The sequence below is a fragment of the Dermochelys coriacea genome, chromosome 2 (genome assembly GCF_009764565.3).
Source record: "Dermochelys coriacea isolate rDerCor1 chromosome 2, rDerCor1.pri.v4, whole genome shotgun sequence".
Taxonomy (NCBI): Eukaryota; Metazoa; Chordata; order Testudines; family Dermochelyidae; genus Dermochelys; species Dermochelys coriacea.
This window is the reverse complement of record NC_050069.1, coordinates 242,338,804-242,363,986: the sequence shown is the minus strand read 5'-3', so window position 1 is coordinate 242,363,986 and position 25,183 is coordinate 242,338,804. Positions and strand designations below refer to the sequence as shown.

The window sequence follows — 25,183 nt, the reverse complement described above, 5'->3', positions numbered from 1 at the left end:
CCTTTAGTAAAGCACAGCCAGGAACGGTTTCCCAAGTAATTTATTAACAGGGTCTATAACTGTGTATCAGTGTTTCCTCCACAATAGGACACCATCAGGCTTTGCTTCAAGCAAAAAGAATTGTGTTAATAATTAGAATGCTTCCTTAAGGACACTGGTGATCTGATTAAGAAGCAAAATTGACTTAGTTTAGAAGTTGTTTTTGTTCTTAACTTCTGATTCCCACAATAGAGGTGTATAGGTGAAAACTTTTCCCCACCTCAGAATTTGTTTCCCTTGTCCTAGGCATGGGTTTAGTCGGCATGTATTATTCTGAGCAATGTCCTGCTTTCGAGTCAAGATGGGATCTCAACAGACAGCTCTGCCTGCCTGCTCCTGCACCACCTCAATTAGAGGGAACAACCAGCTTGCAGATAGAGCTGGTCAGAAAAAGTCTGACAAAGCTGTTATTGATCGGAAAACGTTGTTCTGTTGAAATCGAAACACTTTGTGACATCATGTTAATGCTGTCAACATTTTGTTTTGCAGTAAAAAGGAGGGGGGGGGGAAGAGTTCCAAAATATCCCAGTAGGACATTTTCAGAACGAAACATTTTGATTTTTCCTTTCAAAATGATTTTTTTCTTTCTAACATTCTTATTGTGTATTATATATTGTAACAAAACATTCTGACCAAGCCAAAGTGATTGGTTTTTAATTTGCTTTCACTGAGAATTTTGAAATGTTGATATTTGCTTCCATATAGGAATGAAAACAAATCTGGAAATCTCAAAATCCTCCATGAAATGGAATTTCCACTCTGCACACAGCTCCATTTGCAAGTTATGCTGAGTCTTGTTGGGTTGAGTGGACTGTTCCGTAATATTACTGACTACTTTTGGCAAGGGCAAGGGAGAGTCTTTCAGGATCTCCTCATTGTCTTTCTTTACTGCCCCCCCCCGCTGTTACTTGCACTGTGATGAGCATTTTTCCAGCTAAAGACATTGCTTTGAGGTGCCCTTCAGAGCTTGCCAATGTTATTTCCCTTTATTGTTCAATCAGTCACTTGTGTTCACTAGGCACTACTTCCTCCCATGGCATAAGGGATAAGCTCCGATCCCAAACTCCAATTCTCCATGTTGCAGCACATAACAAAGGCCCACAGACAGATGGGCAGCCAGATAAAATAGTGAAGGTCCCTGAAAAAATGTTTATAAATTAAAACAAAAGTTCCAGAATCTTTGCACTGCCTCACTGCAAGACATCCTTAAAAGCTGCATAAAGGGGAAGCTGAGCATATTCCCTAACGTTGGGGACATCTCTAGTGACGTAAAGGCAGTGTAAGTGGCTCTCCATCACCCGTTCCTGTTGTCATAAGGGTCAGCCTTGGACATGGAGTGGCAGAAAAGGGGCAAGTAAGTTTGGGAGAGATGGGGTTGGGCAGAGTGCAAGATCCCTACCCAGATCCTCAGCCTCTGCAGCTACTTGTTGCAAGCAGTTAATTTAAACTAGCCTTGAAGCTGGTCTAAGTTATTCGTGGGACCTCTTTGGCCCCCACTGACCCAGGATTGGGGGAGTGACTTAGAGCCATCTTTCTCCACTCCCTCTGCTCAGCTGCTCCAAGTGTAAATTCAGTACAGCAGTCAACAGCCCTCTGATTCGGTCCTGATTCTATTTAAAACAATGAGACTTTTGCCATTCATGTCAGTGGGGCTGAGTCCTAAGGAAGTTAGAAACAAGAAGGGAATCAAAAATGCTTAAAGGTTTGGATTTTCTTAGGAGAGTATCTAAACTGCTTGCAAAACTTGAAAAGTGTCGAGTCACCCAGACACCTAACATAGCATTACCAGTCCTGCCCACCAAGATGACTACTTGACAAGTGTCATTCCTGTGCCTTGCCAGCCCAGTTCTTTTTAAACACCTCTCTTGCAGTGGCAAGGAATTGATTCAAAGAACCAAGTGGCACGCTCAACTCTTGCCTATTTACACATAAAACAAGCTGTGTATTTGCATTATATGTGCTCAACAGGCATGCACAGCCCTGTGTAAATCAGGAAAGTTAATAAATCAAATGTTTTGTTTCATGCAATTGTACTAACTGGTTTACAAAGATACATCAGGTAAAATGAGGGGACAAGAAACATCTTTAAGGTATAGTGTGTCTGATTCTCTTTACACTAGGGCAACTTTATACCACTATTCAGAGCCGCCCCGGGGGGGAGGAGGGAAGAGGGGCAATTTGCCCCAGGCCCCCACGAGAATGTGTGAAATCTGAGGTCTGAGACAGGGAAGGGGCCAGTAGCGTAGCTAGGGTGGGAGCGGGGCAGTGGCTGCTCTCCCACTGAGCACAAGTGGTACCTTTTTAATTTTTTGGCGCCTTTTAAATTTTTACTCACCTGGCAGCGCTCCGGGTCTTCGGCGGCATTTCGGCAGTGGATCCTTCAGTGCCGCCGAAGACCCAGAGCGAGCGAAGGACCCGCCTCCGAAGTGCCGCCGAAGACCCAGAGCACTGCCGGATAAGTACAAGTGGCTGGCACCTTTTTTTTATGTCCGCTCCCCTTGTTCGCTTCATCTGGCTACGCCACTGGAAGGGGCCTCTGAAATTGCTTTGCCCCAGGCCCCCTGAATCCTCTGGGCGGCCCTGCCACTATAGTAGTGTAAAAGGACCTTAAAGTGTGTGAAAATATAATTTACTCCCAGCTTAAGACTGCTTTACATTGCCAGAGTGGTATATGAGAATACTGTAAATAAGAATCAGATCCAGTATGTCAGCACTGACGTGGTCCAATTATTTTGATAAATTCCCATTTTAATGTTCAGATAACCCTGATTCACAGCATCTATGAAGAGTTTTCTTCATGTCCTGAATACCATTCTGCTCCTTCTTGCCTCCAGTTGGTGCAACTGTAGAAATATGTCAGACTGTGTCCCAAGAAAGATAAGTGGACTTGAAAGGAACTCACCCAGCTGGATTTTCAAATGACTAGCTTGTTCATATGCAGCATTGATGATTTCAGCTGTGAGCAAGATGTACCCTGGAAGTACAGCCATTGGATACTTTCTGAGAGGATAAATTGGTTTAATTCCATACCACGTAAACCTACATTTTTAAAAAGTGGGGATTTTGCCAGACATAACCAATTGCTTCTAGTACAAACAACCTGATATGCATTTGAGCTATGGCCAGTTTACTCCATGCTGTTGATACAAAGCAAACCTAGCGATTGCTTAACAAGTCATGAGAGGATCACTGTAGTTCAAAAAGATCTTCTAGTGGCATGGACCCAGTGTCACAGCATCTACATTTCCTTTCTCACAGCTGCCAACATAGGGTTCATGGGGGAATGGCTTCAGCTGACCTCTAGCTATTGTATCTCCCCCTGGGACCTTGGACAGTGTGATTTAGAGCAGCTCTACACTTGGTGCTCCTCAGCCAAATGTCTATAGCTAAAATGTCCATTTCTCATTTTATGAGCCCTTTTAATTCCTAATCTCTTTACTGCCCATTCTTGCACTTCCCCATTAAGTTGTTTTCTAAACACACTGAAATGTCTTGCCTTTCCCTCACACTGCTGTTCTGTTTTTCTGAAATATGCGTTAGCACCAGGCCAATTTTTGAGAAAATAATACAGACAGAGTAACGAATACTTCAAATAACTGCAAGCATATATTGGCCCAAACCCTCATTGCCTAACTCACAAAAAGAGTCCCATTAACTTCAGCGGAACTACTCCCATGGGTTAGGTGAGCCAGAGTTAGCCCATTGAAATCAATGGGACTATTTGGGAAAAAGAAGCCAATTTTCACTCCCAACCATGGTATCTACCACACCAAAGCTCAGATATATAGAAACTGCCATACTAGTTCAGACCAGGGTCCATCTAGTCAAGTATTCTGTCTCTGACAATGGCCAACACCAGATATTTCAGAGGAAGTTGCAAGAAACTCCACAATAGGCATATGTTGGATAATGTACCCCCCATGAAGGTCTCATCAGAATCCCTACTAATTAGAGATTGACTTAAACCCTGAAGCATGAGGTTTTGTAGCTCTTCCAGCACTCTTTTTTAGAATTAATTAATTTTCTGTAGACCATTCACGGTGTTATATACTTTTATCATGTTCCCTGTTACTCGTCTCCTTTCTAAAGTAAACAGTCCCAGTCTTTTCAGCCTCTTTGTGCTATGTGATAGCTTCAGACTGATGTGCTGCATAGATCACAATTTTCCTGTGTTGTGGTTTGTATTTTGTGAGGGATGTCACAAGCTTTGCATGATGTTACCTTTGGGGTTCAATCAAATAAATGTTGTTTAACATTTTTCTTCTACTTTTTTAAAGTCCTATTTCATGGATGCGATATCACCGCCATGTGACACAGTTGTCTTTCTCATCATCTTTAGCCATGAAAGGATATTTTTGCTAACTTAAAAACTTTCACATCACTGCAACATGGCTCTCTTCCTTCAAAAACTTCCTTTGACTTTGGAGTGTCCCCTTTTAGAGCCTAATCCCTTTAATCTTTACTCAGGGCCCCACTGTCTGTGAGAATAACCTATGTGGGAAGGCATTTCTTACATGTTCTTTCCTCCAGGCCAGATGCTCCCCCGCTCTGTGAAGAAGCTGGGAATTCTGCTCCTTCAAGCTTTGGATCCCCTCCGTCCAAAAAGAGCCTGGGGGATCCCCTGGAATAGGGAATCCACCCAGTTGCCCCTTGCCTCTCTTCTACAACCCAGCTCCATTATTACTTCTTGGATCCTTTAGGAGCTATGGTTCCAAGGATTCCCCAAACAGAAATTGCCTTCTGTACCTCTCCTACAGGGTGGTTCATAATAAGTAGGGGAAACTCTGTAATACTGCAGGTACTGCATTGCATTTGCATTGGCTTTCCTTGTGAGTTAGAGATAAGAATGAAAAGGAGCACAGCTTATGTCCCCAAGTTGATACTGATGGGCGCATGAGGCCCTCTGTTCTTATTTCTTACCCACACAAAACTCTCATTGAAATTAATGGAAGTTTTTCCTGAATAAGGACTGATGGACAACTGAATAACGACTTCAGGATTTGGCCCTTTGAGCAGTCACTTTGTTGTGAGTGGGGGGTTGTTCCATTGTGAGTTTTCATTGCTTCAGATGAGCCCCCCTTCCAAAGGGGACAAAGTGTAACAGATTCTGAAACAGTTTTTGGAAACCAGAAATGCAAAGAATTTCATCCTATCTTTTGTAAAATCTATCCATTCAAATTCCAAATTCCATTGAAAACTGCTTTGTATTAAAACTTTAGGCAGAGTTGAAGAGAAGCTGAAAACAAGATATGATCTCATCCTGACCATAATAAACCCCATAATACCAGACTTCTCTTGTTTTACACGGAACTTGTGGGCAATGGGCCACATTTGTCTCTTTTCATTTTTGATTTGTCCATTTCAATGCTGCCATCTTGTGGGCCAGCTTGTCTGAAAGATGCTGAAACTGTTTGTTACTAAACCTATGTATTGTAATTGCCAGCAGGCCTTTCCTACAGAGTTGTTTGCATTATTATTGGAGCCATGTTTGTCCCAAATCCTTTCATTAGTGTTTCTGACTTTTGTTGTTGTTTTTCATAGCCAAATTTTATTGTGAGCTATTATACAGTTCAAAATCTTATGGTATGAACAATTAGAAAAAAATTATGACAATTGGAACAGCATCTTCTTTGAGCCACAAGTATTACAACAAAAGTTATCTGATAATGTTTCAAAGAGCTGGTGAGTTAATCAGGTCACATAAAATCAGAGTGGACTCAAATATTTATATATTCAAAAATATTTGACTAGCTTTATTTTATTCTTCTTTTTCCAAGCCTCTCTGCACTTCCTGATTCTGCCTGGGACCAGAAATCCTAAAAACCTCTTCTTATGAGGTTTTCAGACCAGTTTTGTAGCCCTTCTCAGAGACATAGATAATCCTCTGAATTTTTGATGGATTATCCAAACCAAATCTCCATGTGGTTCACCCATCACTAATTAAGAGACTCTCATTTTGTGGCTTTGGGACAATTTTTTCCTTGTGACCCTCAAGTACATTTATATTACGTATATTGTTGTGAGTGGAAATGTGGGTGAGCAGAGAATTGTCAGTTATCATGTATATGCTATGGAAAGAAATTGTTCTTGCATTTTAATGTAAAGCCGTTGGCATTACTATACATAGGGCTTACCAGTATCTAAGGCTATTACTACACTATGAGCTAGGGATGTGATTCCCCTACTGGTGTATACATTGAGCTAGAATGAGTATAAATTGCAGTGTAGCCGCCACAGTAGTGGCAGTGAAGGCACAGCCAATCCATGCTGAGCACAGCAGGTTTGTACTCATGATGGCTCAGCCATGCCTCTGCTGCCACTACCACTGCTACCATGTCTATACTGCTATTTATATTCATGCTAGTTCAATGAGGAGAGCAGAGGAATCACACCCCTAACTTCTAATGTAGATGTAGCCTAAAAAGCCCTGTCTTGGAGTGTATGGAAGAGCCATGCTGCAGCTGAATTCCCAGGTGGAATTCTGAAGCAGGAGGTCCATCACCTGATCCGCCACACTTCACAGAGCCAAATCTGCTTGCTGTTCACTCATCCCAGTCCTTTTGCTGAGGTGAATACCACTACCGCATGGAGCAGTGGCTTCACTCCCTAGCCTCATTGTGGCTGGCTCTTGTAAATGAGCGAGGTTCCTTGCCGCAGTCTGGCCCATAAAACCAGGAGAAAATAGCTACATAAGTTTTTGGAAGTAATTGGCTATTTTAGCTATTTCCTGATCTGTATCAGCAATCCTGATCTGTAAGGGCTTCTCAGAATTTCAAGTAGAAATGGTTATTTCCATAGACTAATCAAGGTAGTTTGTTGTTGTTGTTTAAATAAAAAATCTTAAGTTATATTGATAAATTGTATCCTTTTTTTTTGCCCCACCTTCCTCTGTTCCTGCAGAGTTGCCAGCATATCGTTTCAACTGTGGATTTGGTTGGGGATCTCACAAGACTTTGTGCCACTGGGAACACGACAGCCAAGTGGATTTAAAGTGGTCAGTGCTGACTAGCAAAACTGGGCCTATTCAAGATCATACAGGTAATCCTGAGTTCATGATGGAGTCATCTTTTAAGGGAAAGGGGCATTTGTGTAGTGCCAGAGCATCTTCCAGAGCATGAGACTTTGCTGTATCTACGTTCTAAAATATGTCTTTTCAGGAAGATGATGCCCTAGTTAACCCAGCCCATGACTTACAGTCATGGTCTCATGGTCTCCTGAGTTTGCTACTGCCGCCCAAGACCAGTGTGCCTTTTTGTCAGGAAATGACGATAATCATCACTCCCAATTCCCCTTGTTGATGACACCCCTACAGGGCACTAAGACTTCACATGTCTACAGCAGTACCCTTCCATCCAGTCACTCACCCTGTTACTGCTGTTTAACAACCAATATAATAATAAATGAATCCTTATGCATTCTTGTTAATAATGATGGGTATACATCTACCAAAGGAGCAATATGTAAGATAGAATTGTAACTTCCAAGGCTTCTTCAAACACTAATCCACCTCAGATGGTATCCCCCTCTTCATACATGGTTCTTCCAGAAATAACATCTCAAGGAATTGATTGGCTGATCCTGAGGAACCCCTTTCCCAGAAGTGCCTCCCAACTCCGGCTTCGGCATAGCAGGGTCATAGATACACAGATGAGTACCAGAGAGGAGAGGGCATTTCATGACCTGCACATCTTTAGTTTTAGTGTTCTCTTTTTCATACGTGTAGTCTAATTAAATGTGCTAGAGATGAATTTCCCCTTTCCACTTCTGCAGCCCCTTTGCCTAATGAGAATGACAAGGAAATTAGATAAAATTGGACTCCTTAAATTCTGAGACACTTTCAATTGAATCTTGAGACAAGTACACTAGTTTTAGAAAAAAAACTTAAAATACTTTGACTATAAATGGCACTGTACAAATAAATGGCATCAAATTAACTAAACGCAGTTAGCTGAAATGAAGGCTGTAATGGTGGAAAAATTGATGCAAAGTAAAGTTAAATGGTTCAGTAAGATCTGACATTGAAAGGAGGTTAAAAGCTACGTTAGCCAGAGACTGACAAAATCTAAAAGACATGCATAAGTAAAGCTCTAATTAAGACAATGAAGACAGAGTTCCTGACCCAGCACTGCAATAATATTCTGGAAATGAGAAATATCTGCACTTTGCTACCAAAGATTATAGAGGCTGAACTTGTCTTCAGTCAAGAGCTGAAGAAATGATATTTCTTAAATGAGATTTTGTTGTTCCTACCAAGCTCTGCTATTACAGGGACCTTTTTATTTCCAGTATCTAGCTTTGAGAAGTTTCCAAAGCAGTATCTTAAAGCCCCTTTTCCTCCCTCCTAATGCAACACACCAAGATTTCCTAAATTTCCTCTCTGACTCAAAGGTGGTCTCCCCCTGCCTTGCTTGCCTCCCACTCAGCAGCAGCTAGAAAATGGGTATGTAGGCAGATTACTAGCAAGCAGTTTGGCTGCACAGAACTGCAGTGATCAACAAGCTGACCAGTATCTGAAGTCACTAAAGTTAGGCAATTGTTCTTCCAGAGTTCCTTATATATTATGGAAGAGAAATTATTAAACATTTTGAGTCACATTCTGCTCTCATTTGCACATGTATAAATCTGGAGTAACTCCCCTGAAGTCATGTTTTCTTCAACAGCGCCCTCCCTGAAGCAATTGCTTTAAGACCACAAGGCCTGCCTCACATGACTCCAGCATACACATGTGCTGTGAGGCCTCCACATGGTTATATTTGGACTGACTTCTTCCCAACCTAGTCAGTCATCCTAACTCTTCAGTCATTTCCCTTCTCCCCCCGCTCCTTGGCTTTCCCTATCACCAGCCTGTAGGCATACTTGCACATGTATATTTGCAGTCTGAACAGAATGGAGGGCTGGAAGGAACATTCAGGCACAGAAACCTTTGCCTGAGAAGCTGAACAGAACTTTATTGCAGTAAAACTGAAAGAATCACATAATTTTCATCCTGGCTCCTGTGCAGAGATCTTCCAAACCTTGATCCATCCTGCATCCCCTTTGGACTGGCTATCTGACTGAACAATGATTAGTCTAATAAAGCAGAAACACCCCATTTCACATCAGAGAAGCCAGTTCTCTCGCGTCTACTGCCTTTAGCCCCTGGCTCCCACTCCTCTCTTCTTTCTTCCTGGTTCAGCTTTTACTGTCTCCTCCCTCGCATACTTCCGAGAGTGGCACGGCTGATCAGCCCCCATTGGCCCAGTTTAGAACACATTACAGTACCTCAACGAAACACTCAAATGAACGTTGTTCTAAAGGTACATTAGGGCAGTGCTTCTCAAGCTATCTGATATGGGGGACCAGCAATTCTTTTTTTCAATGTGCGTATAGACCGGCAGCCGATCTCTCGCGGACCTACACTGCTCCCCAGACCACCACTTTGTGTAATGCTGCTTTAGGGTATTAATATCACTACACTGTACAGAAATAAACACCAATACTGAAAATATAGCCTTGTTCTTCCATAGCCTTATGTTACATACAACCTTTGCTTTTTTTTCTTTTCTTTTGTTTAAACACTGGATATGTGCGTGGACAGATATTACCTAATTTAGAATTCAGTTGTTATATGCCTTTATTGTTCCTTTTCTCCCTCCTTCATTCAAAATTACTTAGTACTAATGAGAGTAAAATGCCATTTGCATTGCTTCATATGCAGAAATACATCTGCAATCACAATGCATTGTTACCTGATCTCGGGATGAGTCTTATGTTCTGCCATCTGAGATGTTTGTAGAAATTTATTATAGAGTTTTAAGGATTATGGACCAGATCCTTGGTTGGTGTAAATGGACATAGCTGCACTGACTTCCATAGAAATTTTCTGATTTACACCAGCATAAGGTCTTGTCTTATAACTGTATATGAACTATAAACTAATCTTAGTTGGATGGAAATTAAAAAATATAATCCTTTGTTGGATGGACATTACAAGAAACATACTGGTGTAATTTTGTTACCCAAAGTAAACAAAATTTCCACATTCTTCTCACTTAAAGTCATTAAAGCTGGGATTCCTGAAGGAGCCTAAGGGAGTTAGGCACCCAAATCCCAGGACACCTAACTCACTTGCACGCTTTGGAAATCCCCGCACATTTTTGATGTTTTGGGAGAGTGTTTTACACAAATATATTGAATCAAAATTCATCCCTGAAATCAATCGAGTAATTCCAGAGATTAATTTGTCCAGCCATTATTTATTGTGGTTCAGCTTTACATAGAAATCACTTCTGCAGCAATGTTTGTATTTCAGTTCCTGTCTAACCATGGCTATTCAAAATGGTTTTATACTTCTATGTTTGTTCCTTCCTAAAAAATATAAACACTGCACAATTTAAAAACAGAGTTAAAATACTCCTTCACACAATAATTGTAGGGCAAGCCAAGGTGTATTTATATGTAGACTGGTGCACCATGGATGTCTCTTGTCAGTAGGCATACACTGAAAAACAGAACACTCATTGTAATGAGCATGTTTTAGTCTTCTTTCCTGGGCAATTGTGAATGACCTCTGCATGCCTTAGCAGTGACCATCAACCATGATGCTACCATTCAGTTCGCTATCAGATTTATACATGATCATGATGAATTACAAAAAGTCATTAGCTGTGATTTACAACCAAAAGAAGTTATTGCTAATGTATCATTTTTAAAAATTCCCAAGTAAATACTCCACCCACCTTAACAGTGTGACTCTTGACAGATAAATTTGGAAGAGGATAGAGTGATTTGGAATATTTTGGTTTGTTAGACTATCAAAAAATGAAACTTGATCACTGTTTCTAATACACTATTATTGTGACTGCAGGAGATGGCAATTTCATTTACTCACAAGCTGATGAAAACCAGAAAGGCAAGGTTGCACGGCTGCTAAGCCCTGTGATTTACTCTCAGAACTCTGCACACTGCATGACTTTCTGGTATCATATGTCTGGGCCCCATGTTGGCACCTTGAAGATCAAACTGAGATACCAGAAGCCAGATGAATATGATCAGGTTCTGTGGACACTGAGTGGACATCAGGGGAGCTGCTGGAAAGAAGGACGTGTCCTTCTTCACAAGTCTGTGAAACATTATCAGGTAAGATCGGTTGGATTTGTTGTGGGGCAACAGAGTCAAGATCTGAGAGATTGTGCAAGCTATATTTCATATGAGATGGTAGAAAATGTCAAGGAACAATTTTTGTAGACACTATTGTAGCTGCATGTGGGATGTTATTGCCATGACAATAACAACAATGGCATATTTCATGGGATTCTAGATGACAGTAATACAAGCAATTTGTTGCAGAAGGCTAGCTGAACTCTTTACAAATCATTTGTCACTTTTATAAAGTTTCAACCTTACTACATCTATTGCATCTATTGCAATACAGGTATGCAACAAATATTGACCAAAACCAAGCAAAGTACATGCACATGTGACATTATGTGAACTTAAGCTGGATGCTTTTTTAAAGAACTGTTTGAGAATTCCTGAACACAATTATTGGGCATTAACATTAAAGCCAATGTGAAATTATCTAATTTTGCCAGGTGGTTGTCGAGGGAGAAATTGGAAAAGGACATGGAGGAATTGCTGTAGATGACATTAATATTGACAACCACATAGCACAAGAGGATTGCCAAAGTAAGTATGACTGGAAGAAACCACAGAAGTCTCATCCAGAACACTATTCATCCTTCTCTGATAGCTGTTGTTTTGCTAAGAAAGAGCTATATCATGCAACTGATTGATTTATTGATTATAGAGAGAGTTTTGCACTCTGAAAAAGATCATGATGTGGCCTATTGCTTCAGTCTTTACTCAGGCAAAACTCCCAATAAAGTCAAGGACTGCAGGAATCAGGGCCAAAATGGTGCATGCCACCATCTTGGATGAAATAATTCTGAAATACCAACCCCCTAACTGCGGACAGCATTCCAAGATGAGGCAACCATATAATTACAGAAGACAGAAATTAAAAGACCTTTTAGATCATCATTTTGCTAATCTTTTTAGGTCCCTTTGTATCTTTCTCTGTTCTAATTGATTTTCATATTTCCAACCAATTTAGTTAATCAGTGAATTTTGTGAACATGCTACTTACTCCCTCTTCTAGATCATTAGTGGCTATATTGTATCAGACTGATCCTCACAGTGATCCCAGCCCAGGCCCACTAATCACCTTCCCCAAAGCTTAATGCATTTACCATTACCATTTATTTACAGTATTTTAGTCAGTTTTCAAAACACACACTAAATGTTCTTATCTCTGCCAATATGAATTATATTTATGATAGGATTTTGCAAAGCACTGTATCACATGCTTTATGAAAACCCAGATAGATCACATCTGTCATGTTCCTTTCATCTGCTAAATCTGTAATTCAGCATTGGTTGTGACCTGATTCCCCTAACTACCACCTTCTAGATATGTGGAACATTGAGTGATGTAAGAACATGGTACATTCAGCCTCTCAGTGGGAAAGATGGATATTTATATCTAGGAGCATCTGGGCAATTCAGACCTTTAATTCCTGATCAGTCTCTAGTTACTCCATAATAACTCTATGGTAGAGCATACTGCAGTTACTCTGGCAGCAATCCCAGCTGTACACCAAGAGTAAAGTCCTGCCGCCACCCTGTTGTATTTAAGTATCTTATGTAATGATTCTACCATAGGGGATGGGGAATAGAATCCAAGACCTTCAGCCCCAGTTTCTGTGATTTGGCTAACACCATCACCTACACTAAACTAAATCAAGAGCCTGATCCTGCAACCCTTACTTACACAAGTAGTCCCATTGCAATCAGTGGAACTACTCTTGTTATTACTACTTCTCTGATTAAGGGTTGCAGGATTGGACACCAAAATTGTAAATAGAATGAATGAGATGCTAATTTCTCATACTGATTTCTCTTTCCCAGACACGGAAAACCCCTGCTGATAACTCTAAAACTGTGCCAAGATTGGGCGGAGGGGAGTTTTTAAACCTTTCTTTTTTCTCTGTTAATTTTCAAAGCTCCATCGTAATGAACAGCTCTGTCAAGCTGACATAATGATGCTCTGACACGGAAAAATCTGCAATACCATTATTGCCAGCATGATAGTCAATCAGGGTTTGTAACCCTAATAATCAATGTCATTCCTCTTTGCTTCATTAGAATCAACTGATGTGGAGAATGAAATAGATGAAGACGACCCAGAAATTAATCAAACAGGTAAAAATGGACTTGTTGTTAAAATAGAATAAATTAAAAGCCGCATTTTCATGTGAATTTGAGTATTTATTATCATCCCATTTCACTAAATAAAATTATATAATGATATACAGTATTGAATATTTTGCAAAATATAAAATATATCTAATATATTTAAAGAGGTTTTAAATAGGTATAAATAATAAAAGTCCATCAGATTGTAAAGAACAATAGCATAAAGCTACTCATTCTAAAGCTCACCATATAATGCAAGCCTAGTTAGAATTTTTTTGTCTATAAGTGATCTCCAGTGCTGAAGGAAATAGTATAATATATGTTCATGCCATACCCAGGTAATTAGGCTCAAAACTCTCCTGGCTAATAATTTCTCTCAGTGCACTGAAAAAGTAACTTTATGACCAATCTACCAAAGCAGTGCAGTTTTCTCCAGCAGAAATAATGATAGTTCTAAATATATCGATCACTCAACATATTCATTAAAGGTATCATAATTGTCACATTAACCTGATAAAAAATAGCCCCAATATGTTCATAGTTTGCAGTCAAAGAGGCTAATCCTGCTTCCACTGAATTCAATAGAAATGTTACTATTGACTGAATGGAAGCAAGATTAACCCAGAGAATGCTTTCAGTTTTTACTGTAAAGTTAGCAGGTTTTATAGCCTCACCATATCTCTGTAATAAATCCAGATAGAGATGGGGGAAGTCATTTTGCCATCAACTGAATATTTTACATAAGGACGTAGAACAAGTTCATCTGTAAAGTGCTTTTTCCCCTGTACCTGTCTCAGGGCCTGATTCTGATCTCTGGAAGCCAAAGGAGTCACATTTAATAAAATGACAGAATACTGGCAAAAGGCCTCAGGTGAACACTACCTTCCTGACACCTGATACCAGTGACTCCCACTGCCTCACTCAAATTCTGAGGCAGAAGAATAATACCCTAAATGAGCCACAGCAAACTCAGAGATAAGAGTCGAACTTGAACTAGTATCCAGGCCATACTGTAGTTTTTACCTATAAATTATCGCCCTAAAGATTTTCAAACGATGCATTGATTTTTGTCAAAATCTAGACATTCTTCCTCCAAACCTCACCTCAATTCCCAAAGAAACCAGTGCATTCTTAGCCTGAGTTGCATATACTCATTCTTATACTCAGTCCTGTGAATGCTGCAATTATTTATTCCATTTCAGGGTTTACTCCTCAGAATCGTGAGAATGAAGACCACTACAATGATAATGTCGCCAGGAAGCAAGGCAATGTGCTGAAGACCCTAGACCCCATTCTTATTACTATTATAGCCATGAGTGCACTTGGGGTGCTTTTAGGAGCCATCTGTGGAGTTGTCCTGTATTGTGCCTGTTGGCACAATGGAATGTCAGACAGGAACTTATCTGCACTGGAGAATTACAATTTTGAACTTGTGGATGGTGTAAAATTGAAAAAAGATAAACTAAACACACAAAATTCTTATTCAGAAGCATGAAAGTAAAAAGCAACTAAAGAAGTTTCAAGAGAATTGAAATGGAAGGACATATCGTGATTGTGCTGGGGAACTGTCAATCTTCTTTTACTGTATAGGCTGAAAAGTGCGTTGATAACGCTGAGCCAAGCTTTTCTCAGGAGCTTCAATGAGTGTAACTGATAAACATGGACAACATGGTGTTAATCTGAATCATGTACAGTCAGCTTTTCCTGTTGGTTTTATTTGGAATAATCTAATGCTGGTGTTGAGACCAAGTATGATTGACTTATAGTTCATTTTGTCTTTCTTTTTCTCCTTCTCTCTTGTTTTTCTTTTATGGATAGTTTTATTTTTATTGTGCAAAATCCGAGATGCTGTCACAAAGTGTATTCAGTGGGGTCCTTTTGATGGACATGCTGTCTGTAGCTCAGTGCCCAGAAAATATTGGAGTAATGGCAATTTAGTGGACTCCTGCACCTGTATTTTGTGTATAATTGCTCGTGTTGTGCATAGGCAAAAAAGGATTAGGGTGTTTTTGAAAAGTACTGTAGCATCAGTACTGATATAGTGTGTCAGCTCTGTTTACGAAGCAATACGGTCAAATTTTATTGATGTTTTTCAGTGTTGTACTAAACTTCGTGCTTGTGAATTCCATACAAGAATATGTGCCATCATCAGACACAACTGGCAACCGAGTGTACTGCCCAGAATCTAAACAAAAAGTCCTTGGCACTGACTAGTTTATGTCCTCTCAAGTGCCTTTTTGTTTGTACTGCTTCTCATTGTGTTAACATTAACTACAGCTCTGTTTTCCTCCCGTTAAAGCCCTTGTCTTTAATCATATTCTGGTGGCTCACTGACTAAAAAGAAAGTATATTTTAGCGTAAGAAAGTAGCCTCGGAAAGGCAAGGGATAATCATATTTGACAAATTAGCTTGATTGTTCTGCTTTCTGTATTTCAATTTCATGTCTCTTGACCCTTTTGTATAAAGCTGCAATATTCCCTTTTATTGTTCTTTCATATAGAATGTATTTTCAAATGTAAACTCTCTCTTTCTCTCTCTCTTTCTCTCTGAGTAGATTGCATAACCATATGCCATTGTAAAGGAATGAAAACTGCAGCTTTAACTTGCTGGTAATGGCAAAGGATTTTACTAGACTTTGTGTTAAAAAAATAAGGGAAAATTTGTAACCCTTCAAAGTCGAACTTTGGGTTTCTTGTTAACAGCATAAAGTGACAGTATCTTTTTTCCTTAGTCTGAAACATGTATTTTACCCAATCCAAGATGCCTATTAATAGATAGTTACAGATGTGAAAATGATTAAGAATTTCCTTATTGAAAGATTGCCTCCAAATCAAGAAACATTCCCCTCCCCTGGTTTTATTCTCCCTTGAAATGTGTATGTATTCATGCTAATCAGGGTTTCTCATGGGTACTGGGGACGGAATAAGATCCCACACTGTACATAGAACATGACTAGATAGGCCAGGTTATATCAAATGGTGTCCAGGCCTTTTGGCTATTGGCTACAAGTGAGTAAGCAGCACTCTTTATAGAGCATACTGCTTCTTTGTACCCTCAGCTTTTTGGATAGATACAGCTGGTTGAATAATGTAAACAAATATTCACAAATAATGTGTTTGATGATTGATGTGACAAATTTGTCAAATAAATTGTTCAGCAAATAATACTCAGCCACTTATGCAGCTGGTCCAACAAGGAAAGAAGAAATGAGTTACTGAGGGCAAGATTGTCACTGCCCTTTGGTATCCAGGTAGGAGAGTAAGGGTGTGTGAGAACTATCCCCACAGCCCTTTCATGGCCTGGCTGATCACCATTGCAGATGAAATCAGCCTCTTGCACAAGCAAGTGTGTGGGGAGTGGGGCAAGAGGGATGGAAGTTGGCAGAACTTTGATACCACATGCCCCTAATATACCAACCAGTGGATTTATTTCAACACAAAAGTTTTTGGGGGAAGTGAGTCCCAGTAAAGCACTGCAGTGATTTGCTTCCTCCTTGGAGCAAAGTGGAACCAGGGAAATAATTGTGATTGTTAGGATGCATAGTTCTTTCCCTGAGCTGCTTCCATAGGACAGCTATGCAGTTTCTCTATGCAGGGCTAGGACTAAGTACGCTCTCAATCTAGCCCTGAATAATTTAAGTGATAAATGTAATCAGTATTCATCAGATAAATGGTTCCAGGTATATTATTCAACCAGTCCTAATGATAGACCAGAAAGTCTTACAGAAAATCCACGTGTATCCTTGTAACAGGGCAGTGGGGATGAGAAAATTTAACTATTTTACAATAAGACAAAATAGAAAAAAAACCTATTAGTTGCTAATACTATGAACTCCTTCAGGAACATAAGAAAAAGATAGAAAACCTTTAAAAGGTAGAAACTTAGGATAAAATCCTGACCTTATTCAAATCACTGGCAAAACTCCCATTGATTCCAATGTGGCCAGGATTTTTATCCATCATGTCCAACTCATACAGTAATCTAACCATATTGGTATCAAGGCAGCTAGTTAATTATCCCAAAGAAGATAGTTTTTCAAAATTGTTTTCACTGCACTTGTATCACAGTAGTGCAATTTAATTGCATTAGGGTCTGTTCTTCCTTAGATAAGAAAATGTACATTCCATTAGCCTACATGCATGTATTGCCTTATAAAAGAAATCCAAATTTGGGGGGCCTGATCCAAAGTTTTTTCAGTAATTTCAATGGATTTTGGATCAACTCCTGGTCTTGGTTTAATCTGAATGGAAAAACTTGTTAAGAAACAAAAAAGAATACATCTCCCTTGGATATCCAGCCCTTATTATCAAAATAAGAATATAGCACTGATGATTTGATTTCTCTGAAGATGTTGGAATGAAAGTTGCCCTTCAATAAAGGAAAAATGATACTGCAACTTTACATTGAAAAAGTATCTTGCACTGATAAATATATTTAAAAAATTATATGTTTATAAAGTTATTAATTTGTAAAGGCAGTGTTACAAAATGTTCAGTTTATATTGTTTTAGATTGTTTCATAATTTTAAAGTGTAAAATAACATATTTTTTTCTTTATTGAAAAACTATAAAAATCTTCTGTAGTAAAATGATTTCATTTTACTGGTATATTATTCCTTCATGTTTTGTACCATCATAAAATTTTGTGCAAATTTTTTTTACAGAAATTTTTATTTTCTATGACAATATGACACTTGTAAATTGTTGTTTCAAATGAACAGTGAAGCCTTAACTTTAAATGACATTTGTATTCTCAGTCACTGAGTAGCATAAAAACCACATAGAACTGAACTGTAACTTAAAATTTCCAAACTATGACTACTACATTCCAAAGAAACAGTTGAATTAAACATTTTCATAAAATATCCCATATCTGATGCCTTTTATTATGCCTAGATGGATTGTTTTTAAAATAGCTTGTCTTTTTAATATCTTGTAACAAGCGCAATATATTAATAGTCTTATTTGCTAGAACAGAAAATCACTGCTTAGAATAAAAGGATGAGACACAATATTTTGCTAGACTCAATCTGCATTAACTGAAATTGAACTCATAAGAACCCCAAGGCTGCCACCATTATTCACGAGAATGAAATTCACCCGTTTGCAGAAATCCAGCACAGGGAATACGCACCACTTAAGGTCTATGGCCTTGGTCCTGCAGCCTGATTTGTGCAGGTGGATCCAAACACCCAAGGCAGAATCCCTTTGAAATCAACGGGCCTACCCAGGTACAGTGTTCTGCTTATGCAGCTCAGATTGCAGGATCAGGGCCTAGGGGATTATTCATCTAAATGCAGATTACTTATATGAGTAAATGTTGCAAGAGCAGGCTCTCGGGGCCCAATCCTGCAATCATTGTGGTGCTGAACTTCCACTGATTTCAGTGCAAATTTTGAATACAAATCGCCTACAGGAATAGCAATATTGTCAAGTAGTTTGGGCCTGGACCTTGCATAAATTGCAAGTTGCATATTTTATTAGCTATGCCCTTTACATTATATTTACGTTTCTTTTTAATATTGTTCAATTTTAAACTTTCTAAAAGCCCTATTCTTATTTTAAGTTGCATACATAAACAAGTTCATGGTCTTCAATTGTTTATATACATTTTTCTTTATCTACTTTACCACCATAGGTGGAAAACATCACAGAAATTATTACTCACAATGCTGATGATTATAATGATTGATCAGGAAGCACTGATCAGGATGATGTTGTGACTTGCTGTATAAAATGTGAGATGTTGCTGTGGAGATATGCCCATGCATGGTATTGCTTTCTGCCCGGGCTTGGAGTTGCTCACAAGAACTATTTGGAAAAGCAGGTTTCAGAATAATCAGCAAACCCAGATTCCTTATAATTCATTTTATTTCACTGTTGCAGATGGAGATGAGGTGGTATGAAGAATACAGCTACAGAATTAATCCACCTAGGGTCACTTTTAGGGAAGTGGAGAAACAGTTCTGAGTTCAAGTTGACAGAAATTTGTCTTTCCTTCATTTAATGGAAATGAATTAGCCTAGAATCTAATGGATCCTTAACAGTCTTGCATGCAGCATACATATGGGTTGGACTAACCTAATACATTGTGGGGCAACACGTTTTGATAGCCCAATCAGTCTTTGCAGAATTTAGGCTTTCATTTAAAAAAAATAATTTCTAATCCTTTTGGGTGCAAAGAAAACCTTCCAAATGATAGATAGGTAGAAACAATAGAGGTGTTAGCTGCAGCTATTCATTGATAGGAGAAGCCCAATGATGACAATCTAAATGTCAGCACTGGTAACTTCGTCCGTGTTCATAACTGTAGCAGCAAGATTCAGTGATTCTGGGAGCTTGAGCAGACTTTGGGATTCTGGGGTGGAGGTGGGAATAGAATACCAGTGCATTTTTCCTCCAACACAGCCGGTGTCCAGGAATTTCACCAGGCAATTCCCATTGCTTAGAAAAGCAATACACAGCTAAACTCCTGCACATCTTGAAAAACACAAAGATCAAAATCAAAGGAATTCATGCACTTTCACTTAAACACAAAAATCCCACCATATCACTTCTTTTTATTTTCTCAAAACCCCTAATCATTGTTGTCAAGGCTGATTCCCCACTCTGGCACTTTGAGTGGAGAACGTGGGGGCCCGCAACAATTCTAAAAATTAATACTGGCCACTCCAGACTTGTATTAAACTCCCAAGGTTACAGGTTTTCTCTGACCTTGGATGGGTAGATGCTGCCACCAGCCAAATGCAAAAACCCCTTTGAGAACCCAGGAACACGCACTTGGGAATTCCTTCCTGTGGGGTGCCCTCAAGCCCTTTCACCTCCCTGCCAGGGGAGAGCTGAGAAAGAAAACAAAGGAAATCAGCTGTTTCCACCAGCTAATTAAACAACATGTTTACAAACCTCTTAGGACACAAAATCCAATCCTGTTCTTAAAAAAGGTAAATTTTATTTAAAACAAAAAGAAAGAAAATACATTTGAAAACTCAGACGATTGCTAGATTTAAAAAACACACTTACAAAAATTCAGCATCAAGAATAACCTTCTTGAGGTCCAGCTTAAAGATTACAAGCAACACAAAAGCATTTGGAGTTAGCACAGAGGAGTCCACAAGCCATAAAGAAATAAAAAGAGATAAACCTAACTGCGTCTTCCTAGACATTTCCTAATCTAATTACATATCTGCGGGTTTCAAGTGGGTAGTTTCTAGGTATGATTCAGGTCATTTTTCATACCTGGCCCCTTCTTACAGCATAGTTCCAGCCCTGTCTCTGCTTCACCCCGAGAACAACAGACAGACAGACAAAGCGGAAGTTTTTTCCCAATTTTAAAAAGTTCTAGCCTTCCCATTGGCTATTTTAATCAAGTGCCCACTCCTTTCCTTTTACCTCTGCTTTTTAACCCTTTACAGGTAAAAGAAGTAGAGAACAACTAAGAAGAGGGATTTTATAGCTAACTGGCTGGCTGGGTCCAGGCCTCCATGGGGGGGGGGCAGAAGCAGGCTTGGAGGGAAGGGGGGAAACCGCACCCCGGCACGAGCCAACAGTACAGGGTGGGTTGGAGCCGGATTGCTCCACTTCCTGCTGCCTGGTGAGTGCAAGGCGGGCCCAGCCCCGCATTCACCAGCGGGAAGTGAAGTGACCCAGCCCCAGCCCACTCTGCTCTGCTCCCCTGACTCCCAGCCTTGTGGCTTGGGGGCCGGGGGGAACCACCTCCCAGCACTCACCAGGGGTGCAGAGCAGGCTGGGGCCAGGTCGCTGCACTTACCGCCCAACCCCTGCTGCATTCCTCAGGGAAAGGGGTGGGGTGGGGCTGGGGTGGAGCAGGGATGGGAAGAGGCGAGGATGGGGTGGAGGTGGGGGGGGCCATGGGGAAGAGATGGAGCAGGGGCTGGTGCCCTTCGCAGCTGCATATTTTGCATATGGTAAGGACGGCCCTGGCCCCATGCCTACAAAACCTGATCAAGCTTTGTGTGCAGAGAGGTGCACTGCACCCTGAAGTATACCAATAAGCCCCATTAATGTTATATGAGTTACCACAAACAACAAGAGGAAGGCCACTGTGAAGCATGCAACTCATCCAGTACCCAGTGTACATAGCTGATGTCCAATGGCATGATTTTAATTTTAGAGCTTTGTAATCATACTAAAGTATGGTACACATTTAAAACTTCAGCTCTTTCATGTCATTTCCTTTATCCACTATCTTTTAAAATACTGCAAACTCACTGTTTACAACAACTCTTGTTCCAAGTACTGTACATTCAATTGTCTTTGTGCAACTCTTAACTGCTTTTGTCTAGTACAGTACTTTCCTATTTTTCCTCAATGTTCTTATCCTCATACTCCATTGTAAGGTTTACATAACTGGAATTTCTCTTCAGTTTCAATTCCTAACTAGTCAGACAGGGTTAAAAGGAACATCTATATTTAGACTCTTAGAGAGTACATTTTCACTAGTACTGTTTAAAGCTGATCCTTCTCTGTATTTTCTTATGTATAACTAGTCTATTTTTCTCTTCCATTCTTCACTTCTAAGTTGCCCGAAGTCAGAATGTTGAAACTGGTTTTGACTATCAGATAAATGTTAATTTTAGTAGCACCGCTAATATTTGATTCCAGAAATCCAACTAATTTCAGTTCCAGTTTCCTAATTAACCTGTTCTTTAAAATATATTATGCCTAGCAGCAAATTGGTTCAAGGAGCAATAATTTATCAGCTCTTTAATTTCTTCTTCTTCTTTTGTACTACCTCAAGACATCCATGACAATTTTGTTATCTACAATTGTTAGCTAAACTATAACAATATATTTTTGTATTGGGAATATTTTATATAGAGCTTTTATTTGCCCATTAGTCCTCCTACATTATCTAATAGCTCTACTACAGTAGATCAGTTCACAATATACACCTCTGTTCTTACAGTCATACCCCATCAAACTGTAATCTTATCTAAATACTGATAGACTATATCAATATCTAAATTGAAAATCTGACTAAAAATCCTCTGGCATTTTTCACAAGTCAATTGGGTCTTATGCATCCAAACCTAATTCTATCTTCAGTAATTATATTTTTCCCACCTATAATTACCCCCTATAGTTTTTAATCACTTCTGAGGTCTTTAATTCCTATTCTAAATCATTGTGCAACATTACTGTTATTACTGTTACTCTTAGAGTTGTTTCAGGTTTCAGAGTAGCAGCCGTGTTAGTCTGTATTAGCAAAAAGAAAAGGAGTACTTGTGGCACCTTAGAGACTAACAAATTTATTAGAGCATAAGCTTTCGTGAGCTACAGCTCACTTCATCGGAAATGCATCCGATGAAGTGAGCTGTAGCTCACGAAAGCTTATGCTCTAATAAATTTGTTAGTCTTTAAGGTGCCACAAGTACTCCTTTTCTTCTTAGAGTTATTGTGTTTCACACCAGAGTGATTGCACATTAGTAATGGGGGAAGTGGTTTCTATAGAAAAATCACTGTTCTTGATAATCCATGGAGAACCTTGAGCACCCAGCATGGAAGGGTCAAGAAGATTTAGACAGGACATGCACTTTGGGTAGGGATTGTCATCAGCTGTCTGAGATGCTAGGTACATATTCAAGGTGACTAGCCCTTCCTGCCACTTACATAGCAGGGTCTACACTCTTATTTTTAGTGCACTAGCTCACAGGTATGTCTCCTTGAGCTGGGAATCACCCCTTCAGCTCAAAGTGTAGATGTACACATCAGTGGGCTGGAGGGTTTTAGCAATTAAGAGGCATTCAGTCGAGGGGCTTGTCTTAACAGGCATGGCATGTGACAGCTGAGAGGATGCTTGTCAGAGAACTCACATGTCCAGCTTCTCCACTCCTTCTTCCATAACAATATCAAGATGCCCCAATTTTCCATTTTGAGACTCTGGGCCACTGTATGCACCGACAAAAATCATTGGCAATTGCCAAGGTCTGAATGGAGATGGAGACTGGAATATCCCCCTGACTCCAAGACATGTCCCTTCCAGTACATGGTTATGGGGAGGGAGCAGTATGAAAAAAAGCTTGTATTGCTGCTTTCTACACCTGTTTTGTGGATATTATTAATAAAGGAATCTAGTCTCCAGGACTGTCAATCATGAGCATTATATTCTCATGGTTGGAAAACCATTCCCAGAGAGTAGTTATCAGTAGTTCAGTTATGCTGGAAGGGCATAACAAGTGGGGTCCCGCAGGGATCAGTTCTGTGCAATATCTTCATCAATGATTTAGGTAATGGCATAGAGAGTATAATTATAGGAGTATAAATATAGAGTATAATTGTAGGATTATAATTCAAAATGATCTGGACAAACTGGAGAAATGGTCCGAAGTAAATAGGATGAAATTCAATAAGGACAAATGCAAAATACTCCACCTAGGAAGGAACAATCAGTTGCACACATACAAAATGGGAAATGATTGCCTAGGAAGGAGTACTGCAGAAAGGGAACTGGGGGTCATAGTGAACAACAAGTTAAATATGAATCAACAGTTTAACACTGTTGCAAAAAAAGCAAACATCATTCTGGGATTTATAAGCAGGAGTGTTGTAAGCAAAACATGAGAAGTAATTCTTCTGCTCTACTCCATGCTGATTAGGCCTCAGATGGAGTATTGTTCTGGGCGTCACATTTAAGGAAAGATGTGGACAAATTGGACAAAGTCCAGAGAAGAGCAACAAAAAAAATTAAAGGTCTAGAAAACATGACCTATGAGGGAAGATTGAAAAAATTGGGTGTGTTTCATCTGGAAAGGAGAAGACCGAGAGGGGACATGATAACAGTTTTCAAGTACATAAAAGGTCGTTACAAGGAGGAGGGATATAAATTGTTCCTCTTAACCACTGAGGTTAGGACAAGAAGTAATGGGCTTAAATTGCAGCAAGGGAGGTTTATGTTGGACATTAAGAAGATCAGGGTGGTTAAGCACTGGAATAAATTGCTATGGGAGGTGGTGGAATCTCCATCGTTGGAGATTTTTAAAAGCAGGTTAGACAAACACCTGTCAGGGATGATCTAGATAATACTTAGTCATGCCATGTGTGCAGAGGACTGGACTAGATGACCTCTCGAAGTCCCTTCCAGTCCTATGATTCTATGATTCACTTTCAGAACTTTTTTCCCCACCGTTGTAGCCTGATCTTCCAAATCAGGCATTATGATTCTGATTCACCTTGATTAAACAATTATTCTTACTTTTTCATTTTCTTAATGTATTTTCTGACACATGTTTTCTGCTTCCCTTCTGGTTTAAATACTGCTTTAGAACCTCTTCCCCATGCCACTTTCACAGCAGAGGATCAGACAACATGCCCTAAATAAATCATGTCTGTTTCAGAAAACCCTTATTGTTCTGACTCCACATCAAGGCATGGCATCTTTGTATTGATCCATTAATTAAATATTGATATCAACCATCCTACTTAATATTTACTTTCCAGTTTCATAATTGTTAATATGCCAGAGTGGGTCATTTTTCTTCTGTCTTTTGAGACTACTTACTAAATCTCCATGTCTTATCGTCCCCTCCCTTTGACTTTCTACTTTGAATCAGTCTTCTATAGCTGTATTAGTTAAAATATTTTTTTTAAAAGAGCTAAAACTGAGTTGTGCTAGGGATGCCTGTCTATACATGAGGATGAGCAACTCATTGAATTAGAGTGAAGACCGACCCTCTTTTAGAAGATACCTGGGGGAGGAAGAATAACTTGTGTTCAGGTTGGGAGACCCATCAGTTTTGCTGGAGATGGAGTCTGTGGTATTCATGATGGGTGTGAAGTCTTTAGGGTAAGGCTGAGCACTGGGTGAGCACACGCTCTGTATATGGATGTTGCGGCCTGCTCTGGAAGCTGCCATTTGGATGTTCCTCTGTCATTGAAGCTGTAGTAGAAAG

At 39.7% G+C, this 25,183-nt stretch overlaps 1 protein-coding gene and 1 long non-coding RNA gene across 13 annotated transcripts in view; one reads left to right on the top strand and one right to left on the bottom strand.

Annotated features, from left to right (window-relative positions):
- Window positions 1-18,137, top strand: part of NRP1 (neuropilin 1) — a 136,567-nt gene extending 118,430 nt beyond the window's left edge. For 6 of the 12 annotated variants that reach the window (XM_043509552.1, XM_043509550.1, XM_043509547.1 and 3 more), the window contains 5 exons: window positions 6,940-7,077; window positions 10,883-11,157; window positions 11,613-11,706; window positions 13,225-13,281; window positions 14,478-18,137. In XM_043509552.1, the coding sequence (XP_043365487.1) occupies window positions 6,940-7,077; window positions 10,883-11,157; window positions 11,613-11,706; window positions 13,225-13,281; window positions 14,478-14,770 (857 nt within the window). In that variant the 3' untranslated portion in view covers window positions 14,771-18,137. Of the gene's footprint in view, window positions 1-6,939; window positions 7,078-7,585; window positions 9,411-10,882; window positions 11,158-11,612; window positions 11,707-13,224; window positions 13,282-14,477 lie in introns of those variants that run through there. The other 6 variants (XM_038389282.2, XM_043509551.1, XM_038389281.2 and 3 more) reach the window with 2 other exon arrangements.
- LOC122459036 lies at window positions 16,009-22,446 on the bottom strand. The gene is made up of 2 exons (XR_006279456.1): window positions 21,312-22,446; window positions 16,009-19,754 (listed from the first exon to the last, which is right to left on the bottom strand). It is a non-coding gene; the product is annotated as an uncharacterized LOC122459036 (long non-coding RNA).
- Between the last annotated feature and the right edge of the window lie 2,737 nt (window positions 22,447-25,183).